This window comes from Ursus arctos, unplaced genomic scaffold (assembly GCF_023065955.2).
Source record: "Ursus arctos isolate Adak ecotype North America unplaced genomic scaffold, UrsArc2.0 scaffold_19, whole genome shotgun sequence".
Taxonomy (NCBI): Eukaryota; Metazoa; Chordata; class Mammalia; order Carnivora; family Ursidae; genus Ursus; species Ursus arctos.
The window spans coordinates 22,378,528-22,403,362 of record NW_026622863.1 but is presented as its reverse complement, the minus strand read 5'-3'; the positions used below and the strand labels follow the sequence as shown (position 1 = coordinate 22,403,362).

General features: G+C 51.7%; 1 protein-coding gene across 1 annotated transcript; it reads right to left on the bottom strand.

Annotated features, from left to right (window-relative positions):
- Nucleotides 1-4,770: 4,770 nt before the first annotated feature.
- Nucleotides 4,771-24,191, bottom strand: SLC9A5 (solute carrier family 9 member A5). Its single transcript, XM_026494988.4, has 16 exons — nucleotides 23,519-24,191; nucleotides 20,261-20,563; nucleotides 18,086-18,249; nucleotides 17,886-17,964; nucleotides 17,429-17,606; nucleotides 16,639-16,859; nucleotides 16,216-16,418; nucleotides 15,906-15,995; nucleotides 15,742-15,812; nucleotides 14,883-15,012; nucleotides 14,307-14,395; nucleotides 14,018-14,144; nucleotides 10,076-10,246; nucleotides 9,485-9,554; nucleotides 8,706-8,840; nucleotides 4,771-6,176 (listed from the first exon to the last, which is right to left on the bottom strand). The coding sequence occupies exons 1-16, from the start codon at nucleotides 23,709-23,711 to the stop codon at nucleotides 5,704-5,706; spliced, it is 2,697 nt and encodes an 898-aa protein (XP_026350773.1). The 5' UTR covers nucleotides 23,712-24,191; the 3' UTR covers nucleotides 4,771-5,703.
- Between the last annotated feature and the right edge of the window lie 644 nt (nucleotides 24,192-24,835).

Below are 24,835 nucleotides of genomic sequence, written 5' to 3'. Positions count from 1 at the left end.
CTGCTGGGGAAGGCGGTGTAAGTGCCCGAGGGTGAGTGATCTGGCGGGTCGGCCTGGTGGTCGAGGAAAGGGGCTTGCGGCGCAGGGCGGGGGGGGGGGGGGGGGGCGGTGTAGTGAGGCTTCTGCTCTTGAACCCTAACCCTCCTCAAAATGGGGAGCACTCACTCCTCGCGGGAGAAGAAAAGTGTGGGCCCAGGGTCCCAGGTCCCTAGAAAGAGAAACTGTCTAAGCCCAAACCAGCTGCTTGCGGCTGCTAAGAACCAGTAGGGGTATATTCATGGAGTGTAGGAGGAAGGGGACCCTCCCTTGCAGTCCTCAATCTTCCTTACAGGCCCAGGCACAAACAGACAGGTTGTTGGACTACATGCCCGGGTGAGGGACTGCTGTCTGGGCTGCAGGGAGGGAGGGGGCATGGAGACCTCTGGGGTAGGAACTGACGCAGGTGTACCAGAATCCACCAGCCCCAGACCCTCCACTCCGGTGCATTCCCCGGGCATTTTCACCTACCCCCTTCCCCACAAAGTCCAGCCAAGGAGGTTGGGACTGAGGTCAGGGTCCTGGAGCCAGAGGCATTAATCCAGGCCTGCTCTCCACTTACCTGCTGGGTGAGCTCCAGCAACTCAGTTCTCTTGAAGCCTCACCTTACTCACCTGTTTAAAAAAAAAAGAAGAAGAAGAAGGAAAAGAAAAGAAAAGAAAAGAAAGAAAAAGAAAAGAAAGAAAGTCATTCCTTTTTTTTCCCCCTGAGATTGCCATAAGGACTAGGGAAGACCCCATGTGTCAGATGTCCAGTCGCTGCCAGCATTTGGGCTGTGTTCATGCCCTCCTGATCATTTCACCCTCAGTCAGGGGATCCTAAACTGCTGAAAGTTACCTGGAGAGTTGACCTGTGAGATCCCTCCCAGCTCTGAAGTATTTAGGGCATGTGTGCCTGGCCTGACACTCCCCAAAATTTGTGGGAAGATTATAAGAAGGTAGGCTGTGTAGCCAGAAGAAGGCACTATGCCCCACAACATGCTCAGGCCTTTGGTTTCTGGGAGGGGAGGGGGCGATGGGTATAATGGCTTCCTTGGCTCTAAAGCAGGCACCGCCTCAGGAGCCTAGAGGCTGCCAGAGGAGCAAACCTGGGCATCAGAAGCAGGCACAGTGGTAACAACAGCAATCAACCCCCCTCCCCCGGCCAATCCCGGCTGCCACATCAGCACCCAAAGTCCGGACTCTCAGGCCAGCTACCTAGGAGCCTTCTTCTTGGGCTGATCTGGCTGCCAGAGGAGCCTTGGAATTGTCCCACTCCATCCCCAACTCCCAGCCAGGACCTGTGGTCCCAGCCTCCTCTAGCTTTAGCGAGCATCAGGACCAACCTTGGATCCCTCCCCAGCTGCCCCAGGGCCGCCCCATTGAGTCATTGCCTCCTGCTCCCTCCCTCTCTTGCTGCCCACTGTCTGCCCACCCCCAGCCATCAGCCAGGCCTCCTAGGACTGCTAAGATCTGGGGGGACCTGCTGGCAGGCACATATACCCCCACCAATACCAGAGGCAAGTAAGAGGCCTCAAGCCACAGGCCATAGCTGACCCCAACACTACTGGGCACGGGCAGATAGATTCAGGGTCAGGATCAGGCCTTAGTCTGTTCACTCCACATAGAATGTGCGTTGTAGCTTCATGAAAACAGAATGTACTGTCCACTTCTGTACTTCCAGCACTTAACATAGGGCCTGGCATAGAATAAATGCCTAGAGAGTGGTCACATTACCCCTGCCCTCCTGAGGCTCCCCATCCTTGAGCCAGATGTAAACCGTAGTGTCACAAACAGAGACAAATTCAGAGGCTTAGTCTGAAAGGAAAACAGAAAAGGCAGAGAGCTGCAGGATGCACAGCCCTAGGATGGCAAAGGTACAGATAGAAATGGGGACACACAGAGGCCTCATGGGGGAACAGTGGGGGCTGAGCCTGGAACCAGCCCAGGCCGCTGACCACAGCAGGCTCTGCAGGGCTGAGCTTGCAGGACTGAGCAGTGACTCATGGGGCCCAACTCTGTGGCTCTGCTGGCAGCAAAATCCACTCACAGCAGCCTTTTCCACTGAGATCATAAAATGGGGTTGGGCCTCCCTTCCCTGCCCCTTCCCCAGCCTTCCCTCAGCCTCCCATTCCTTGCCAACATGAATCAGTAAAAAATAATATGGGGGCTGTGGGCCTAGTGATAAAAGACCCGAAGTCATTGCCCTTACTTCCCCCCAAACCTTGAACACTCTCTTCAGTACTGCCCCAGACAGCAGGGGTGATAATATCCCAAACCTTCCAGACTTCTCTCACTTTTGGCCTAAATAAACTCTAAACTCCATACTGGCTGGAAAACTCATCTGATCACAAATCTTGTCTCAGACTGTGTCCTCTACCTGGAAAGCCCATGTCAAACTCCCCTGGTCAAAATCCTTCCTCCTTCAAAGCCTGGATGCAGGTTGGGTCACCCTGAAGGCCATGTCCACCATCTTGCCCCGTCAGGGGGTGAGCCATGGATGAGCTCTGGACTTGCTCACTCTCCTGTATCCCAGATGCCTGCCTCTCCCCCAGCTGTGCTCACCTGCTTTCTCCCCCTCCATCTCTGACTAACCTTGTCTTTCCACCTGTTTACTATCCTTAGTTACCCAGAGCCAAGCCCAGGAGCCCCTCTGCACACGCTCCTCCTATACCTTTAGTGGCCTAATTGTGTGGATTTGATTTCTACCACCTTTCTGACTTAAAAATTCTTGAACAATGTCGTCTCTGTGATCTCCCTCACAAGGAGCTGCTTAAGATTACAGATTTCTGGGTCCCCATTGCTTTGCTGAGTCAGAACCTTGAGGTAGGCCCAGGAATCTACATGGATTTTTTAAAGATTTATTTTTAGAGACAGGGGGAGTGAGGAGGGGTAGGGGCAGAGGGAGGGGGAGAGAGAGAATCTCAAGCAGACTTCCCGCTGGGTGCAGACCCCTTACATGGGGCTCGATCTTATGACCCTGAGTTCACGACCTGAGCTGAAACCAAGAGTCAGATGCTTAACTGACCGAGCCACACAGGTGCCCCAGGAATCTGCATGCTTGACAACTCTCAGTGATTGTGACCCTAAAGTCTGAGAATGGCTGCCTGTCCTCTCCAGCCTCTTCATGTCCCTAGGCTGCTTGAGCAGCACAAGCCTCCTGTCTCCAGCCTTCCTTTCTACTAGTCCATCCTCCACCTGGAGTTTCTTTCATTCCATCTGGCACCAACTGCGTTTGAGCTCCCTAAAGTATATCACTGCCCACACCAGTCCCCAGATCACAATTCTCCCAGGACAGCTCTCTGCCACCTCCACAATTCAGCAGTGCTCCGCCCCGCCTCAAGCCTTCGTGTCCCTGGCTGGTCTCTCCAGAGCACATCACCTACTGCTCCTAGTTTTTTGCCACGTGTGCTCTGGGCATCCTTTGTTTATGCTGTTCTTTCTACCTGGAATTCAACCAACGAACTTTGCCTGTATTGTCTGAACCCCTACACACACTCACACACACTTTCACACCCACTAGCTCCTTACAAAGCCTTCCCAGATCTCCTCAGAGCCCCATAGCACTTTCTTTGCTCCTTGCCTTGCAGTATAAGACCTGTAAAGGCAAACATTGGTGATCCCTTACTGTGGGCCATGCTGTATACTAGATTCTTCTCATTTTTTCATTTCATCCTGACAGCAAACATAAAATAAGTATACTTGCTATTCCGTCTTAGAGATGAAGACACTGAGGCTCACAGACAGTATGTAACATGCCTAAGCTGCCATAGCTGGTAAGTGACAGCTGGACTGTTAACTATTACATTCTCTCACTGCCAGCTCTAAACAATGTGAGGGCAAAGCTCAAGTCACTCCCTCTTTTCTTCCCATTTTCCCACTCATAGCCCAGAGCAGGTAAGTGCTTGTTGACTACCTGTGTAACCTTCACAATGTCGAGAGTCCTTCAGATCTATAGGGACAGAAAGTAGGTTAGTGAGTACCTAGGGCTGGGCAGATAGGGGATGACGAGTAACTGCCAATGGGCACAAGGTTTCCTGGGGATAATGAAAATGTTCTAAACTTAGATTGTGATGAGAGTTGTACAACTGTGTGAATATATTAAAAACCACTGAACTATACATTTTAAATGGATGAGTTTTGTAGTATATATGTTAAATCTCAATAAAGACGGATGTTTCTTAAAAGTCCTTCAGACGCAGTGGGAATTGAATCTGGGGCTGCTGTTATCTCAGGGTTTTGGTCCCTAGATGTTTCTGGACCCCACGCTACCCAATTTATAGTGGAAACACACAGGGTAACCAGCTCCCTTGAGACTGCCGTCCCACCTGCCATGTGCAGAGGACTTCTGTTGATTTGTCCTACACCTGCCTCTAGGTTTTCAAGGAAGGCTTATCTGGTCCCAGTATATGCTGGCTGCATCTTTGGGTACCTCGGGACCTATCTTCTGGGGTCTCTTTTCCTGCTGGCCTCCCCTATTTTAGAGTGGACTCCCAGTTCGGTGACCCTGTACCCGTACAGTGATCCCTGGACCACCACTGCAGGCCCCCTACTCAGGGGACCATATAGGGAAGGTATGAGGGAAGAGGGAGAGAATGCCAGAGGCCCTGACAGTCCTTCCCAGAATCCCCTCCATTCTCTCTTCTAGAAGCTGCAGGGCAGGCAGTTGTAAGTTTCTATTTCCCTCATCAGATACCCCAGTTGCCCCTGCACCCCTAGAACCCCTGGACACATGGACACAGGACACCCATTCATCTGAGATGTTTAATGTGTCTTAGGTTCAAGGTACAAGACACAGGGAAGGTGCTAACCCCAGGAAATTTACCTGCCACCCAGTCAGCCCCTTTACCACTGCAGCCAGGCATCCCAGCCCCCAGAGCAGTGGGACGGTGGCCCTGGAATACCTGGCTCCTTTCCTATTTGGGGAATGTCAAGGGGGTCATGGCCCAGAGGCCACTATCTCCCCTCCTCAGAACATCTAGACCCAGGAATCTGAAAGATCAGACTTGGATACAGAGCAGCAGATCTTCAGAGTGACCCTTGCCAAGACACAGCCCTGATCTGAAGCCTAGCCCAGTCCTGTGGCCTTGATCCTGGAAAAGGAAGAACTATGGGCCCAATAACTGGCAGCAAAGGGAAGGAGATAAAGCAAGAATTGGACACAGGTTCCCATTGACCCCCCCAAAATTGGCTATAGGTAGCTGACCCAAAAGGGCAGCAAAGCCTAAGGTTGAGGCCTGCTCCACCTCCCACCCCCATCCCTCTGAGGACCAGCCCCTCGGGGAGCGTCAGTGCCAGGGCGCTGTCCTTCAGCTGGTGCTGGGGAGTGGGTGGAGGGCAGGAAAGGCCAGCATCAGGTCTGGAATGATGCCCTTGCTCTGGGGGCAGAAACAGCTGCCTAGAGTTACCCTAGGGGGACCCACTGAAGAAATGGCATCAGCTTCCCAAGTGGCTGGGCCTAGCCCCTAGAAGTTCTAGACTGGGTCTTGAGCCAGGGTAAGGGCCTTACTGAAAGGGAAGGTGGCAGGGATTAGGAGCAGGGAAGGTGGTGAAAGGGTCCCTGTGAGGACCAGTCCAGGATACCCTTCTGACCTGCCCCAAAGAAGCCCAGTTGCTAGTTCAGGCTCCTCTGGCCATTGCCCAGGGAAGACTTCCCATCCAGCCTCCTGCTCCTCCTCGAGTCGGTGGGCTACAGCCGGCCCCCCTTGTTGAACTGGATGCACCAGTGGGAGTTGGCTGTGCGTGGGCTAAGATGGGTGCGGTCCTCGTGTCCCATGAGGGGCTGTAGCTCCTGCTGCTGGGGGATGTCAGCGCTGCTCTCACTGCGAGAGCGGCCAGCTTTGGCCAGGCTTGGGGGAAAGGCGAAGCTAGGGCGTGGATCGTAAGGCAGGTCGAAAGGGGGCTGGGGCTCTTCAGCAGCCAGCGGGCAAGGAGGCAGGCGGGTCATAGTCGGGGCCTGGGTACAGGGCGGGGATGCCAGGCTTTCCAGGGACGAGATGCTCTGGTTCCAGCCCGCCTGCATGTCCACAGGCACAATCTTGGTGGTTTCCGAGGACACGTAGACTGCCAGATCTCCCTGCCCACTCTTCCAGGGTAGCTCCTTCTCTGCACAGGTTGGGGAGGGGGGGATGACGCGTGGGCTTGGGCACACTTCAAGGCTCCCTGGGGACAGAGAGTATATATGCTCTCATTAGTAACACAGTGGAATTCTTCTCAAGTATCACATTTTCATAAATAAACTCATTCCACACTTGCCCTAATACATCCGTATGTGTGATTAATCGATGAGGGAAAGCTCTCCGTTGTATCCCCAGCACCTAGCACACTCTGGACACAGAGTAGTTGCTCAGCAAATGCTGACTAAACAAATGAAGATAACTCAAGCAAAAGAAAGCAGGAGCCAGGGAGGAAAAAAGCCCATCTGCGATCAGTCCTCACCAACATGCAGCACTGGCCTCAGAAACCACATCCTGCCAGGCCCTGTCCCAGAGGAGACAGCAGCGAGGGTGAGGGAGATCTCGAGCCTCCACGCCAAAGGCTTTGGTGCTGGACGCCCTGCCCGAACACCCACCACAGCCCTTTGGTGGGAGAGAGCCCAGGAGTATGAGCTCACGCAAACCCCATAGCAGGCGAGACACTGTGCCGCAAAGGGGACCTGAGCCGAGAGTCCCAGCACTGCTGGCAGCCAGACTGGAAGGCCTGGCCACTGTGTGACAGGAAGTCCGAGGTTCTGAAAGAGGAGAAGCCCCCTGGCCACCTCCCGCCCCCTGCTCTCCAAAGTCAACACAACGCCTTGCATGTAATAGGTGCTCGGTCTGTACCTGCTCATCGATAAAGTCCTGTGCAGCTGAGGACATTATGAAATGTATTGACGCTGTGATTGGAAGTACAACCCCCTCTCTTGAAAGAGCCGGAATATCAAATTTTAACCACCACCACCACCACCAAACTGAAACAACAACGAAATTCAGTCTGCACCTTTGGAGGAGGTTTCATTGGGCTGAAAACTGTTACGTGAAAGGGAAAAAATCCAGCATTTATCTATTCTTTCCTGTATGAACTGCACCTCAAAGTAATGATGTCACTGACGAGAAGCTTTTTTATAGAAGTGCTGGGAATGCAAACGACAAAAGAGATGGAGAGTACGACCACTGCAGCCCCGGATGCAGTGCTGGGTCTGGCAATGACCATCGGCGGCTGCTACGGCGGCTGAACTGCTGCTGGCGAACTTCCCAGTGTGTGGGTCAGGCCACCCTCTGAACCCAGGGATCAACAGTAACCTCACAGAAGAGACGCACCAGAGGGGGCGTGTTTCCTGATGCGACACGACACAAAGTACACCATCACGGCCTGTGAAGGTTCTTACCAAAACATCTAAACGGAAATTGGATCGAGATTTAATGACCGGTTTAAAGGAAATATAAGGCGCAGTGAAACATATTAAAATGATGCTTTGGGGATTCAGTCAGCAAAACCCAGACAAGGAAAGACTATGGGACAAATAACCAGATTATTTCAATAAATACACTGGAAGGAAACCGATACTTTGCTGTAGGGCTGTCCTGTGCATTAGAGGACATGTAGCAGCAACCCCAGCCTCTCCCCACTACATGCAATTGCGCCCTCCGGTAGTGGCGACCAAAAATGGCTCCAGATATTGCCGAACGTCCCCTGCAAGCAAAGTCACTCCACTACCACCCCCTTGAGAACCACTGCTGTAGGTTAAAAGAGACTTGGCAACCAAATGTCATGTGTGGGTCTTGTATGGATTTTTATTTGAACAAATCTACTGTTAAAAAAAAAAAAGAATGAAGATGAAGGGAAATTTGAACACATGACAAAGACTTTAGATATGATAATGGTATTGTAGTTAATATTTTTAAAGAAGAATCCTTATCTTTTAAAGGTACACACTTAAGTGGTTATCGATAAGGTGATATATCTGAGACTTGCTTCAAAAGAACCCTGTGAAGAGAGGGGCATAGGTGAGGGGATAGATAAAATAAGATTAGGAGTAGGTAATTATTGAAGCTGGGTATTGGGTAGATAGAAGTTTACTTTATTATTCTGTCTATTGTATATTTTGCAATTTTCTATAATAAAACATTTTAAAAATGACCCCTGAGGATGCTGGAGCCGACTAGCAGTGATATTATGAGTACGTTAAGTCTCCACATATGGAAACACGTATATGTTGTTTTCTATCCACAAGAATGCCATTTTGATGAATTCAGACTCCTCCCCCGGGCCAGGCTGCCATCCTCACCAAGGCCTCTGCCTGAGGGCAGATGTGCTGAGCATGGGTCACATAGAGCCTGGTGTTAGGTTTGCTTGTCACCTCGTATGCCTCGCCATACTGTAAAGGGAGGCTGGCAGGCAGTGACAAAGCTGGAGGCTTTGGAGTCAGATGGGTCAGGTTCAAATTCTGGTTCCGCTGTGGGATGCTGGACAATCCCTGGTCCCTTTGGCTCTATGAGCTCAGTTCCCCCATCTTGGTTGTTGTGAGGATGGAATCAGATCAGGCATGTCAGATGTCTGATTACAAAGGAGATCTCAGTAAATGCTGGTTGGTGAATAAATGAGTAGGAAAAGGGAGTTGTCTGGAGGAAAGGCCATGAGTGAAGAGGGAAGAAGGCAGCTGCACAGCTCCAGCCTGCCTGAGGGGGAGGGAGGCTGGGAGAAAAGCATTACCTGAGAACTTGCCCTCTTGGAGAACCTCATTGGTGGCTCGAGCCACAAAGATGATCCCCTCGTCGTCCTCCTTCTCCGTCTCTGAACTGTCACTCTCCTCTTCCTCCTCAGACTCCACAGTTAAGATCACAGCAGCTGGACAGGGACAAGAACCGAGTGGAGACAGCCAGCCTGACAGCTGCCTCTTGGTGACGCATAACCCCAAGCCCGCTCCCTGTCCACCCAGGCAGGAGCCCACGGCTGGAACAGCCCTCCACCTTCTCCTCTGGCTATTTCAGCACTGGCCTAGGGGTCAGGGCTAGAGAGAAAGGGAGGTGGGGCTGCAGAGACCCTCCTCAGAGGAAGCCAGGGGGGCAGTTCTACTTTCCAGCTGCTCCATCCCGTTCTCTCAGCCCCGGAACCCATCATCAACTGAAAACATGACCATCTGGAGAAGTGGAAGGCCCATCAGTGCTCAGCTCACCCAAACTCCTGGTTTTGCAGACAGGACACTGGGCCCTAGGGGCCACCCATCCTTCAAGCTCCCCCCTTCTCCATGACACCTTCTCCAAGTTCTCAGGGCCTATAACCTGTAGTTAGCTACCAGACACTTTCTGCTACAAACTGAGAACTGCTTAGAACATGTCCAGCTTTGAAATCAAGTAAGCCCATCAGGTCCCTGAAGGGAGGAGCCTCAGCCTATGGCACTGAATGCAGCACAGAGGAGATCCTCCAGGTTTTGGTTGATGGGCCCCTGCCCTCCCACCCCATCCTCAGCCCCACCCCCATTCCCTGCTTGCCTGTGTCCTGAAAGCCCAGGTCTCGGGGAGGTTTCCCATTTGTGGCCTCACTATTAGCCAAGCCATCCTTCTGAGGACCAAGAAAAAAACCCTAAGCCTCAATCCTGGCTCAAAACCCCAACCCTGTTGTCTGGTAAGGTCTCCCTGACGCAGTGGGGAGGGAATCTGTGTCAATCCCAGTGGTTCCATCCACCCTTGGCGCCCCAGGCAAGTGTTGTGGAGTCTAAGTAACCTATGCCCCAGCAAGGGCTCTGGATGCCTCAGCCTGGGCTGGATTTGGGACCCTCTGCCCCTGCCCCCAGGAACCTGCCTTTCTCTTGCTGGGTTCATTTTTGGTAGGAGGTCCTGCTGCCTCCCAGCAGGTGACCACCCACATGGCAAGAGGCAGGTCACCCTCAGAAGGCCTCACTTTACCCTTCTGGGACTCCAGGAAGATGCGAAAGGGTACACAAACTATTGTACCCAACAAGGCCTTGAGGATTATCCAACTAGGGGTCCCCCTGCATTGGACTGGATTCCAATACTTGGGAGCTCGAAACTATGCACCATCGGCCTCCAGCCCCAAACAGAAGTCCCAGAGAAAGCACATGCCTTCTTGCGACCGGTCTTGCGAGGTCTTGGCTTGCTCTTGTTGAAGCAGATGTTGTGCTTGGTGGATTTAAAGGACTCTAGCCGCCGCTTCATGTTCTGCTGGAAGATCTCCTTGTCCTGCCGTTCCTGAGCATCCTCTGAGATGAAGTGGCGGCTGCAGCTGGCTTTGTACTGGCAATGACAGCCCCGCCCTCTCATGAGGCTGGGAGCCTTGGCCTTCCACAGGAACCAAGGCCACAGCACCATGTGCACCATAGGCCCTGCCAGCCCAGTTTTTCCAGAACCAGCCATGGATTAAAAAAACAAAACAAAAAATACAATAGGAACCCAGCCAGACACTCTGTATTCTCAATTCACTGCGGGAAAAACTTTTTTTATTTATTCCCCCCAAATCTGGCTGTCCCTATCTTCTACTGCCCTTCCCAAACCTCTCTGACTTGAAGTAACAAGAGACAGGGAACCCTGTATCTTGTCCTTCAGGGTTACTATGAGACTGTGGGGGACACTTGCTCCTTTGCACTTCCATTTAGGAGCCTGATCCCTGTGCCTGGCCCACACCACCCCCACAAGGTACACAAGATTCTCCTTCCACAAGGAACTCGCCAGCCAGCCATTTCTGCAAAAGCTTCAGACTTGGAGAACTCTCTCTCCCGACACCCTGGACCCTCTCGGTCCCAACAGCCATCTGCACCCAATTCAGGACACACACCTCCATCATCTGTTCCTTCCCACTCTTTCTCACAAAGATCAAGCCCACTACATATGTACCTAGAATGCCAGATAGAAGTACTGCCATTTAGCCGGAATCATTTCATCTGGGCTCACCTCTCCAGTACGATCCTTGCCTTATGCCTCATATTTTCTGCTGCCCTGAGCCAGTTTTAAGAGCTACTTCAAGTCTCCCATCTACCCTCTTCTATCTATCACCCAGAGGGACCTCTCTCTCTTGGGGATGCAGGAATCAGTCCCTCACAGGCCTCCCCTAGAACCCTGGCCTCTGCTTTGCTCAGCCCACTCCTCCCTGCCTCCATCAGCTCCGGCTCCCCCCCATTCCCCTTGCCCTAGCACCTTCACTCCTTCCCTCACCACACCCATCCCCTGCTTTTAAGCATGTTCCTGCCCATACGCCCCTGAAGAAAGCATTTCCACTGAAGCCACTGCTTCCCTTTGGCTGCCAAACTTTTATACTTTGATTCTGACACTTTGCCTCATACCCATTACTTTCTTAAAAACCAGAAATACAACTCCAGGGTCCATGGGTCCATGGTGCTGCCATCTCCCTGGTCACCACGGCATGGCCTCTGGTTAGGCGCTGGCCTGACCTCTGTGGACCATCCAGCCCCGCCCCAGGCCTCCGAGACACCATCTGCTACTGCTCCTCTCCCCTCCTTTGCTGGCTCCCCTTCCTTTTCTCCCATGTGGATTCCTCACAGTGTTGTCCTTGGCCCTCCTCCCTCCCCTCCAAATGTTCTCCACAGTGAACTAGCCCTTCCCCCAGCTTCAGCTAGCCTCATGATAAAGACCATGGCGCCATCAGACCAGCTGCATTTGAATCACCTGGACAATTTACTAAGCCCACATATTCTTCGTCCCATTCCACACTATAAAATCAGAATCTCCAGGAGGTGAAGCCAGGAATATATATTCTAGCAAGCTTCCCCAAGGGATTCTGATGTCGCCAGGTGAGGAAACCTCTGATGATAAAGATCACTTATAAATTTTTCGTTCTAGCCCTATCTCTCTCTTAGACTATCATCTCACATTTGTAACTGCATATTAAACACTTCTGTCTCTCTCTGATGACATTTTTGTGAAGAACATGAAGAATTACAGATTGTGTTATGGTATAACTAAGTGGATTCAGAACTAGTGGAGTAACCATACCCAAAAATGCTTGATCCATGTCAGTCTGGAGGAAAGTCTTTAGTAGCATGCCACAGGGCTCTGTCCTCAGCTCTATCCTGTTCAACACTTTATGTTGATTTGGATGAATACAAAGTTAACAGCCTTAGCAAATTTTCACATGATGTGAATCTGAACAGATATTTGGTGCCAGACATGGGATCCAAACGATGGAATGATGGGCTAAATCAAATAAGATGACATTTAACAGGGATAAGCACAATCTTACTCCAGTTTTTTTTTAATTGACTACACAAGAACTGCACCCATTGACCAATCTTACGCTCACGCATTCATAGACAACCAGTCATTACGTACATCCTGATATGATACAATAGGAAATACATAGCACACCTACTGAATGTTCCTGAATCTGACCAGGCCTCTAGATTTAACTACCAGGAAATACAGGGGACGGAGGAACATGTTAAACACCGCCACTGGAATACAATCAGCAAAATCCATAAAATGGGAAATTCTCTTGAGACAAAGTATCTTCAATAAATAAATAAGCAAGTGGGTGAAAAGGAGAAGGAACTATTAGAGAGATCTTCTTTAATAAAGAGACATATTTACCAAACGCAAAGTGTGGACTTTATTTGGATCCTGATTTAAACAAACCATCTGGAAAAAAAGATGTTTCTGAACACTGATTGGATATTTCATGTGAGAAGGAATTATTGTTATTTGTTGTAAGTGATAATAGTACTATGATTTTATATATATATAAAATATACATACACACGTATACATATAGAGAGTTCCTGCCACATAGAGATACATATTAAAATATTTAGAGGTGATATGATATGTCTGGAGTTGGCTTTAAGATGATAAAGTGTGGATGGGGTGAGGTGGGGGTACGGACTGCTACAAGATTAACCATGCATTGATAATTATAAGAGCTGAGTGATGGATACATGAGAGTTATTTTATTCTGTCTAGTTTTGTGAATTAGTAAAATTTGCCTTAAGAAAAAAGTAAACAAAATGAAGCAAAAACCTCACAGGTTGGATAAGACAGAGTTTAACAGCCATTAATTGAGGAAGACATGCGGGTGGGCCTGATTGTAAGGACAATATGGACCCTCAGAGTGGTAAAACAAACCGGGGAGGGGGCGATTCTGAGTAGCGGGAAGAGAATGGCAAATTCTAGAACTAGAAAGGTAAGAGAGACCTTAGGCCATGTCCTGGCCAACCACAGCTAGAGCAGCATTCTGGGCCTTGTTTCTTATGACCAGAGAAGACACAGTAGGGAGAGGAGATGCTGGCTTGAGGGCAAGAAGGCGTGTGTGAAAGGGAACTGTCTTGAAACCTTTGAGCTGCAGAGAGTCAAATTAGGACCAGTGCCACCGAGTTAAGGGAAGCCAATTCTGTCTAAATGATGGAAACACCCTTGACTGTTAAACTGCGAGGAATGGTAACAGCTGCCTTCCTGGTTCAGAAAAGTTCAATGTAATTGCTTGCTGCCCCCTTGTGGGGTTGCAGCAGATTCCCCGCTGGACGGGCTGGGCCTCCTAGCCCCAAAGATTCCTGACCTGCATTGGACTAACATTACCTAAAAGAGAGGTTTGCCTTCCCCATGCTAAGCTGGTCCTCAGCACTCCTGCTTCTGTCTGTGACCCCACCAAGCCCTCTGCAGTCTGTCCCCTCCTCTCCCCCCTTCAGGACAAACCACCCAATCCTATGTGCTCCTCTCCCTTACCACCACCCAGCTCTGATCTGGTATTTCACTCCAGCCTCCCAACTGGCTCTCCCCCGTCTCTCACCTCACCCCTCCAATTTGGTCTGTGCTCTGCTACCAGAAGACATCTTTAAACAGTGCTTGTATCAGGCCAACCCGTTCTCAAAAAAAAAAAAAAAAGGCTAAAAGTTATTACAGCAAGATGAAGCCCAAGCTCTTCAACTGGGCATTTATAGCTCTCCACTAGCTGGCGCCAACTGCCTCTTGAGCCTGTAGTCATGGCTTCCCCAGACCACCCTCCCCCCACCCCCCTCCCCCAGCTCCCCCTTGGAACTCTCACACCCTGCCTGCTCTCACCCTGCGGCGTGGCTTGTAGAGGCCTCCACAGAGCAGATGGTGCATCACAGCATCCTCACGGTCCCGGCCGCTGCGCACCGTGTCAATCACCTGCAGATCCAGACACGCTCCACTGCCACTCTCCCTCCTGCAGGAGGCAGGGAACATGTGTGCTGGGGAGTGGCCAGGAAGTACAGGCCAGGGGGAGGGCAAAAAGCAAAGGTGCCCACAAATCTTAGCCAAAAGGGATGCAGAGACAGGACCCAGTAGAGAGGAGCTTGAGAAATCGGAAGGGGGCTCAAGGACTTACAGCAGGTTGGTGACAGAGGTCTCTGCCACAGAATTGCGGCTGGGCATTGAGGGCAGAGTGAGCCCTGTGGAGGACAAGATATGGCCTCCCTGCAGGGGTCAAGACAGAGGTCAGACGGCAGTCAGATGGAAGGTGGCCCAGACAGTCAAAGGGTAATAAAAAGAACAACAGTTAACAGTTATTCTGTTCTTTGATCTTCCAGGTACTGTGCTACGCACTTTAAATATTGAGTCCACAAAACTCCATGACATAGGTATTCTTATTCCCGCTTTCTTACAATTGAGGAAACTGAGGCTCAGAGAGGATAAGGGACTTACCCAAGATCACAAGCCTGTAAGTGATAAGAATTGAACTGCATCTGCTGACTCTAGAGCCCAGCTCTTTCTCAGCTTTCTCTACTGCCTGCCAGACTCTCAATTCAGCATCAGGTCAGGCTGGTTCCTGCAGCTTCCACTTTACCAGACCATGGAGTCCGCTGGGAATTTCCAACTCCCTGTTCACATACTGCCTGCTTGTCGCCCCTTCCTGCCTTGCTCTGCTGGCTACCTGCACCCCACCCCCCGGCTGCTGGCCCACCTGGTCCACGAAGCTGATGGCATCCCGGATGTTCAGTCTATAGTACACATCCCAGATCTGGTCCCGGATGCGGTAAGCTGACCGCCGCATCAGCAGCTGACTCAGGTACTTCTTGTCAAACTGCTCCCACCTACAGAGGATGTCAGGCCCAGCCCTGAGTGCCATCCCCAAAGCCCAGCTGGCTGGCCCTTCCTCAGATGGGGCAGGGGCACTGCCAGCACTGGCCTGGCTCTGTTGGTATGGGCCTCAGCCAGGGAGAATCTCAAAGCTAGTCCCAGCCCTTATGGAACTTATAGCATTATGGGAAAGCCTGACATTACATTGAAGTTATTCCAAATAACTAAAATTGCAACCATAATAAGAACTACAAAGGATAGAGTATGACAGGGATTTGTCCTAGTCAGGGAGACCCGGTAAGGCCTCCTTAGAGATTTGATGCCTATGGTGAGATCTGAAGGATGAACAGAGGTTAAGTAGGTGAGAAGGAGGCAAGGGAATGTTCTAACACACAGAATATGGGCAAAGTGGCAGGGTGGGGGAAGTGGCAGGGTGGGGGAAGCACAGTGGGTCCTGAGGTTTTAAACCATGATCCGTGTAATTAGCAGGCAGAGAGTCAAAGGCAGAGCAGAGCACGATGGGGCTGGAGTCTGGCAGGTGCCAGACCCCACAGGGCCAGGCAGGCCTCCCTGGGAAGACTTGTCTTATCCTGAGAGTACTGGGATGCCACTGAAGAGCTCCTGGCAGAGGTCACCCAGCCCAAGTCTGGCTGTGTCCCTTCTCAGAAGTGTGGCACATCCCCAATGCTGCCCTGGCTGGTGGGGCTGCTGTTGCTGAAGGAGCCTTGGGGGAGCTCCCTCACCTGTCCCTCCAGTAGTGATAGCCATGGTGCCCCACAACGTCCTCCACTGCAGCCAGAATGTGGTCAAAAGTCTAGAAGGGGGTGGGTAGGGGGACTGGATCAGGACTCTGCTCAAAATAGAAGGAAGAGAGGTATAGGTGGAGGGACGGGGTTCTGGTACCCACGTGCTCATGCAGCTCCTGGTTCAGGGTGGGTTTGTGATGCTCACTCCTCTTCACCTTCAGCCACTTGACCAGTGGCTTGATGGTTAAGCCCTATGGACAGGCAGCAGGTGAGCCCTGCCCTATCCAGTTGCCTGCTGCCTTTCTCTCCCCATAATTAGACCTCAGCTTCTGTACCTCCACCTCACTGCACTCAAGGTCTGGGAAGTCAGGTCCCTATCCCCCAAAGAGAGGAGCCCCGGTCCCAAAGGCTCCATGCCTCCCCCAGGGCCTGCCAGACCCTCTCCCTACCCAGCCTCATGGGCTCTCCCACCTGCACAATGACTGTGAAGAAGACCACCACAATAGTGGTGGCCACAAAGTAGTCCTTGGCAGGGACCTTGGTCCTGTCCAGTAGGATGACGAGAGCGAAGGCCACAGCCCCCCGCAGGCCCCCATAGGACATCACCACCTGGTCAATCTTGTCCAGAGGGACCAGCCGGAACTGATTCAGCACCCACGTCTGCAGGACTACGCCTACAGCAGGAGGGAGGCCAGTGGGAGCAGGGCGTTGGGAGTGGAGGACCCAGGAGTGGATGGCACCAAGTCTGGGCTAAGGTCTGACAGGGGTTGGGAGGGGTAAGCAACGGGGGAGGAGGGACGGCTTAAGAATTGACAAGGATGTGGACTCAAGACTGGGGGATGAGCTGGGACAGGGAAGAAAGGAGAGTGGGAAAGCAGAGGGTACTGGCAATACCGAGGGCTCGGAAGAACAGGATGAAGAAGAGGGTGCCCAGCACCAGCCCAGAATCCCAGGCCCACTTAGATGAGTCCACAGCCGAGATGCCAAGCAGCATGAAGATGACGGTCTCAGCACAGCTGGCTAGAGTCTTCATTGTGTATTTGACAGCCGTGCGTGACTTATGGGAGATGTTGGCCTCCACGTACTTCTTACAGCCCAGGCCACACATAGTCACCCTGGAAGAGGAATGGACAGACAGGGCAAGTAAGGAGGGGCTGCAGCCTCTGGGGTTTGAGCGTGCCACAGGAGGGGTGTTGCCCATCACAGGATGTCAGACCATCAGAGTTGAAGCCCAGGGAGGCAATAGAGACTGTCCCAGGATAGCTAGTGGTGGGTGGTCTTGGTAAGGGTCCAACCAAATCTCCAGGTTCCCACTCAGTGCCTTCTGGAGGGGAAGCTGGGAGAAACGTGCTTTGACTAGCATCCTCTCTGAGGCACCTTTTAGAGTGCTGTGGCCATTAGAGCTGGTGGTCCCAGGCCCTGAGGTCCACTTCTAGCTCAGCCTATACCCCAGAGAGTGCTTCAAGCAGAGGAAGATCAGGTTCTAGGTGCCCAGGGCAGTTCTAGAGGCAGATCCTGAAACATTACCTGAAATTTGCCGTCTCCCCAGGGGAGTTTGAGGCTCCCACTACAAGGGCTCAGGCAAGCCCATTGCCTCCTCAGGGTCCTGCCTCTGTCCATGTAAGGGGCAACCATCTCCAATGCCCCCTCCCAGCTGCCTACATGCAAGGCCCCCAGGACTCACGCAAGAATAGCAGAAAGCGAGGCCATTTCAGCAGTGAGGTAGGCTGCATAGGCGAGGAGGAAGACCAGCAGCGGCTCGATGATGCGGACCCGCTTGGTGAAGCGTGTGGTCAGGGCCAGGAGGAAGGCAAAGACTAAGCCCACGGCTGCCCCGCCCAGACTGACCACAAACAGGGAGGCTGGGGGAGGAGTGGGTTGTCAGCGTGACCCCTGGCCTGTACCCCACCCTGGAAGACAAGACTGCTGCCTGGCAGGGAGTGGAGGACAATGCCCACTGTACTCCCCGGGGGTCAGGATCCCAGAACCAGAATCCCGGGAAAGCCACTCCTTCTCAGGTTCTTGGGACCCCATTTCTCCATAGTGGAGGTAACAGAATGAGGCAACCCAACAGCCTCCTCTGTCCTGATGCAGTTGGGGGCAGGGACTCAGCAACCCAGCCAAGAGGGGGAAATACTGACCGACTCCTTTCAGGTAGTCAGCAGCCTGCACATTGGCAGAGCCCATCTCCACAAAGGAGTTGCAGACCTTGTACAGCACCTGATTGAGAAAAGGAGAGTCAGGAGCAAGGAGAGGGAAGGGTCTGAGCATGCTCAGACACTCAATTAGTCAGAGCATGGCAGTGGGGGTCAGGGAACGGCAGCCAACTGAGCACTCTCACCACAGTGACGGCATCATTGAGCAGGGACTCGCCAAAGACGATGATAAAGAGAGTGTCGTTGACATGCACCTCCTCAAAGACAGCCAGTACAGCCACGGGGTCCACCGCTGAGATGAGGCTCCCGAACAGCAGAAAGTCCAGCAAGCTGGCCTGCACTCGAGGGGCTTTTGAGGGATACATGGGGGACAGCAGTTGGTGAGGTATCCGTTCTCCCAGAGCATTCCCTGTGACAAGCCCTGGTTCCCCCCGCCCCACACTGTGGAAACAAGGATGCCCAGAGAGGGCTTGGGATGGTGAAGAGAGTGTCAGCCCGCAGGTCAGGAGACTTGAGCCTAAGGCCTGGCTTTGCCACTTACCAGCTCTGTGATGTTGGCGCTGTCACTGTCACATGACTTCTCTTAAGCCATGCCTCCTCATCTGCCTACCTCACGAGATTGCTGCAAAATCAACCCAGGAGATGGCTAAGAAAGCTCTAAGTAACCTGAAAAGTTAAGGTGGCGCTGAGAATAAAAATTGCAACTACAGTAGTAAGAACCACTAGTAGGTGGAAACTAGCTACTGACTGGCTTTATTAGGGACAAGAACAAGAGTGCTTTCTCCTACACCTGTGGTTCTCAGCCTAAGGGATGTGACACAATTCTCAGCAGGAGGGGGAGGGGCTGTCCATCTATGAGGGCTAAGTATGACAGGAAAAGCACCCACCATGGGGAGAACTTTAATATGACATAGAATCTCTGTGAGCCTCAGTTTCCTCATGTATATACTGGGAATAATAACAGTATCTACCTCAAAAGTCTCTTTATTTAGCCAGAGCCTCATACATAGTAAGCACCTAATAGATATTACTTATTATTATTATTATTATTATTATTATTATTATTATTATCTGATGTCCTCCCTTCCCTTCCTGCCCCAAAGAGTTCACTCACCCATTCGGAAAACCAGGTTGGAGTCCTCAAGTAGAAATTGCAAACCTCCCCTTGCACCTTGGAAGAAGTCTGAATTATCAACATTCAGAAATGAATGGATTTGGGTACAGGAAATGAGGAAGAACGGAGTAGGAAGGCAGCTTGAGGGCAAAGAGCCCCAATAAAACAGACCTCTCCTACTAACCTTGGACCTGTTATCAAATGAGTTCAAGGACCTCTATTTCCTCATCTACTAAGTGGGACAAATTATGCCCCAACAGGGTTGCTATAAAGAGTCCATGGGATAAGTAAAGAGAGAAAACTCAGTGTAATGTACTGCATTCTGCAGATGTATAATATGGATTTAACAATAATAATAATAATAACAACAACAACGACAACAAGGGTGCCTGGCTGACTCAGTCATAAGAGTGTATGACTCTTGACCTCAAGGTCACGAGTTCAAGCCCCATGTTGGGTGTAGCGATTACCTAAAAAAAAAATTTAGGGGTCCCTAGGTAGTGGTTGGGCATCCGACTCGGTTTTGGCTCAGGTCCTGATCTCAGGGTCTTGAGATCCAGCCCTTCCTCAGGCTCAGCGCTCAGCAAGTGTGCTTGATTCTCTTCTCCCTCTGACCCTCCCCACTGTGTGCACATTCTCTCAAATAAATGAATGAATCTTAAAAAAAAAAAAAATGTAATGGGGCGCCCAGCTGGCTCAGTGAATGAAGCATGTAACTCTTGATCTTGGGGTTGTAGGTTCAAGCCCCATCCCATGTTGGGTGTAGAGATTGCTTAAAAATAAAATCTTTTTTAAAAAGTTTTAAAAAACAGATCTTAATTAAAAAATAATAATAACAGAAAACCACCCTGATTTGACCTGGGCAGAGCCAGGATGGTTGGCCCTCACGGAACAGTGCATTGTGCCTCAGGGGAGCAAGGCTGGTAAGTGGCAGTGTGGTAACGGAGGGCAGGAGACAGCAGAGTAGTAATGCAGCCTTCCCAGCCTCGGCAGCCCACACACAGCTGGGAGCCAGGCCTCTGCTCAGCTGTCACGCTGCAGAAGCCCAGACTCAACTGGTAGAGACCTAAATGAAGGCTGAAGGCCCATCTGGAGTGTTGCCTTGCACTCCAGGTGGGAGGGACCTAAGACGGAGCTCTCAGGGCATGGCTCTTGCCAATATGGGATCTCCAGAGCTGGAGAAGGGAGTTGGGTGATGAATCTGGCAAAGCCTCCCTCTGCCAGTCCGAGTCCTAGGGTCACTCACCCACAAGTCCAGCCTGCTGCAGGCCCCAGAGGGCAGCACCTGTTGTGAAGGCATTCCAGAGTGTGCCCACCACGGCATAGGTGAGGATGGCACCCAAATTGTCAAAGAACAGCCGGCTAGGCATGAAATAGCCTGAGTCCAGCACAATAGGAGGCAGCAGGAAGAGGAAGAATGTGCCTGGTTCCAGCTGGTACTCAGCTTTCTTGGCCACAGCCAAGACAATGCCTCCAAGCACCAGTCCCAGCAAAATCAGCAGGCAGCTCTCAGGGACCAGCGATGTCACCTTCCGAGACAAGTGAAACACTACAATGCAAGAAGAGGGCAGGATGTATCAGCTTATGGGACACACACACATACACACACACACTGGCCTTTAACCTCCTGGTTTTAAAAGGATACCCCTGACCCTAGGACCAAGCAGGAGAAAAGAGGCAAGACTGCTTGAATTTCCAACTTGCATGGCTACAGATCCTCCACTGCAACTAAAGTTGTCTGTCTCTTGGTGCTTCTGTCGTGGTAACCTAGGCCTTTGCTTGCTCTTTCCATTTCGGGAAATGCCCCCTCCTCTCTACCCTCATCCTCAGGGGACGTCACCTTTCTCTGATCTCCCTTATTCATAGCTATTATCTGAGCCTCAGCAAATGTTAGTTGGTATATTTTTATGCATAACATAGCTATAAAAATCAGGGCCTCTAGAGTCATGCTCCCTGGGTTAGAAGACTAGCTCCTCTATTTACTAGTTCTGTGGCTCGGAGGCATAACTTCACCTCTTTTTCAGTTTTCTCATCAGCAAAATGGGAATAAAGATAGTGATGATCTTACAGAATTGTTGTGAGGTTTAAGTAAAACAATCTACTCGATAGCACTTAACCCAGTTCTTTATCATAAGCACTCAATAAACGTTACCTAAGATATTGTGTCCTGCTCCCCAACTAGACCATAACGCATATTATACCTCCTAGCAGCACTGTAGACCTCCTAGCCCAATGTACTTCTCATTATATAGGCTCAACTAATGACACAATAGTTTTAAAAACACTAGGTTTAGCAGTAAGAAGATCTCCAGTACTTCTGGCTCCATCACTTTCTAACTGTGTGATCTCAAACTATTTAATTTACCTGAACTTCAATTTCTTCTCCGGTAATATGGGAAAAATACCTTCCACACAGGGTGAGGATAAAAATGATATAGTGTGAATGCGTCTAGCAGGGTATCAGACATATAGTAGATTCTCAACAAATGTTAATTAAAACTGACTCTGGATAAGGGGTGCCTGGCTAGGTCAGTCGGTGGAGCATGCCACTCTTGGTCTTGGGGTTGTGAGTTCAAGTTGGGTATAGAGATTACTTAAAAATAAAAAATCTTTTAAAAAAATGTCTCTGGGGGAAAATCATGACAGACCTGTCCCCAGGAAAAGAAGAGGAAGTATGAAATGGGTTTCTAGCATTATCGCCACTCCTATCTTTGGCCACTAAAATAAACTCTTTCGGCCTTCCCCTGGGCCCTGAGATCCTGAGTAAACACCTTTCCCCATACCTGGAGTGGCAGGTAGTGGAAGTGGCTTCCATGTTAGCCTATATGAGACCCAATGCCAAGACAGTGCCCTTTGGAAGCTGTACCCAAAGGGCTTAGAGCAGTTCCTGGCACATAGTGAGATCCTACATAAATATTTGTTGAATAAAAGGGGGAAAAAACCTCCTAGCAACAAAGCTGAGGGAAGGTATCCCCGAGCGTCCTACTGATCTGTCCCATCCTCTGTGAGGACTTGTGTGTGTGTGTGTGTGTGTGTGTGTGCATGTGTGTGTGTGGGTGGGTGTGTGTGTGGCTGATAAAGAGGCTCTCTTCTACCTCCAGAGGAGGTGACATCAGAGCTAGGTAAAGCACTACAATTTATGGGGGAAACTACAGTAGTTGCTATATAAGCCCCAAATAAGATAAGAACTTTCCTGCAACTCATAGACTCCTCAGCAAACCCAATTCTCGGCTCCCAAATCTGGGCTCCTCCCCCTTGCTCTCACTGCTGCCAGGCTCTAAGGTAAATTCAGTCATAGATCTGCCCACACACATCCCTACCTTCAGTTTCCCTGTCCTCTCCTTCAGGGACTCCATTCCATCCTCACTTCCAGAGCAGGCATCAACCCCAGCACTGCATCCAAAACCCATCACCAAAGCCTGTTCTCAGGCAGAACTAGGTTCCCTGAAGGCATTCAGGCCCCATTTTCCATTATTAATGGGCTGCCAGAACAGAGTGGAAAGTTCTTCTGTTCCTGCCCAGAAAACCACCCCCACCCCCAGTAGAGTTCCTGGGGGAGTAGAGGGGCAAATTCTAAGCTGTGTGATTCCTACAGGAAGACTGTATTGGTGAGACTGGAGTACAGCCTGTGCCAGCATAGCTGGGGAGTGAGTAGCAACGCTCAGCTATAATTAGTCACCCCCACAGCAGAGCCTGAACAACAGGGAGAGGGAGGAGGGTCTCTGGTAGGAGGAGGGACCACTGGCTGCTCAGAAGTGGGGAGGAAGGGGCAAAGGCAAGGAAAAGCAGCTCTATTCAAGGTAAGGAATGTGAAGCCAACCTTCAATGTTGTGCAAACTGAAGGAGGTCAGATATATGAAAGCACCTAGTGTAGGCAGCAGATAGTAAGTAAGGCCCTAATAAATGGAAGGTTGGTTTCTTTCCTTCTTTCTTTCTTTCTTATCCCTGAAATGGGAAGAATGTAGACCTGAATTATGGTGGGGGCTCCTGCTAAGCACACCTAAAGAACGGTGCATCTATAGGAGAGCAGAAGGGGGCTAGAGGAAAAGTGGCAGTCTAGTATCCCAAAAGAGTGGACACTTGTATGTGGTCTCCTGCGAAGACTGCTTCTGCAGATCCAGGATGCCTGGATTTGCTGAAGAACACTATCTCCACAATGTCCCCACAGATCTTTGTTGCTGACAGAGGTTTCTAGGAGCCTGGAGATTGGTGAAGAGGCCAGACCGAAGGGCTTACAGAGAAGAGGGGGGCAGAGAAGGCAAAGGAGTATGGGGATGAGGCTGGAGAGAGCTGGGGCAGCCCTCAGAGAAGGCCAATCCTCAGACCTCCCCCGCGGGGAGGGGAGGAGGGACAGAGGGCGCAGGAACTCTGTGAGAGCCCGGATTTGTGGAATCGGAACCTGAGTCCCGGCACTGTGCAAGAAGCCGGCCCAGATCTGGGGACTAGGGGTTGGGGGCGGGTCCGCTGCCGGCCGCCGGCCTGGCGCTCACACACACGCACTCACCGATTTTGGCCAGGCTGGCCACCAGGATCCACAGGGCTACCAGGTAGGGCGCCTCCACCTCGTGCCACTGCCAGCGGAAGAGCGCCAGCCCTGGGGGAGGCTCGCCGGGAGACCCCGGCTCCTGGGTGGGCTCTTCAGTTGCGGCCGCCCCCGCCAGGGGCAGCCCAAGCAGCGGTAGTGCGGCGCGCAGCATCCTGCCGCCTGCCTAGCCGCCCTCCCGGCACCGCACGGCCGCCGGCCCCGCGTCGCCGCCGCGCCTACCGGCCGCCCCCGCGTCACAAGCACGTGGGGCCCGCTCCCCCCAATCCCAGCTCCGAAACCCCCAAGCCCGGTCCGGACTCCGAGACCGTGCCCCGGGCGTCCAGACTCTGGACCCCTGCTCCTTCCCCTCTAAACCAGTCTGAGCTCTGGAAATCCCCCAGTCAGCTCTCCAAGTCCCGAAACCTATTCCTTCGAGTCCGCTCCCCCAAATCTTCCCCAAAGCTCCCCTGACCCAGTTTCAGAGCTGCGAGCGGCCACAGTCCTCCGGTGGCGCGGCCTCGTCCCACTCGCCGGAGGCAGTAGCGGGTCGCGGGAGGGGAGGGGGTCTGCGGGGGGCGGGGTCCGGGCCGGAGGGGCGCATCTCCTTCTCCGCTAGCGCAGACCCGCCGCGAACATCCGGCAGCAGATACTGAAGGCGCCGGCCCCGACGCTGCCTCGTGCAGACGGCAGGGGGCAGTGCGCCGCCGTCCTCCGAGCCTAAGACCCCCTTTGGGCCCCCGCCCAGATCAGCGCTGCGCACGCGCACTGGGCGCTCCCAGAAAGCCGTGATGAACAGCGCTGTCCTTCCTCAACGTCTCCAGAAACTCCAAGGCCCAGACTGGACCCGGCTCATTCGAGGCTGATTAGGAAGCTGTTCCTCTTTTTTTTTTTTTTTAAATGATTTTTTATTATATTATGTTAGTCACCATACAGTACATCCCCGGTTTCCGATGTATGGCTCGATGATTCATTAGTTGTGTATAACACCCAGTGCACCATGCAATACGTGCCCTCCTTACTACCCATCACCGGTCTATCCCATTCCCCCACCCCCCTCCCCTCTGAAGTCCTCAGTTTGTTTCTCATAGTCCATAGTCTCTCATGTTTCATTCCCCCTTCTGATTACCCCCCCTTTCTTTATCCCTTTCAGGAAGCTGTTCCTCTTTATCTCCCAAACCGAGGAGCACTCGGCCTCCCTTTCGGTCAAACTACAGGGAAGTCTCATCACCTTTTCCATGAAAACAGAAGGGAACCTATCTTCTTCCCCGAAACTATGAGAAAACTCAGCCTATCGAT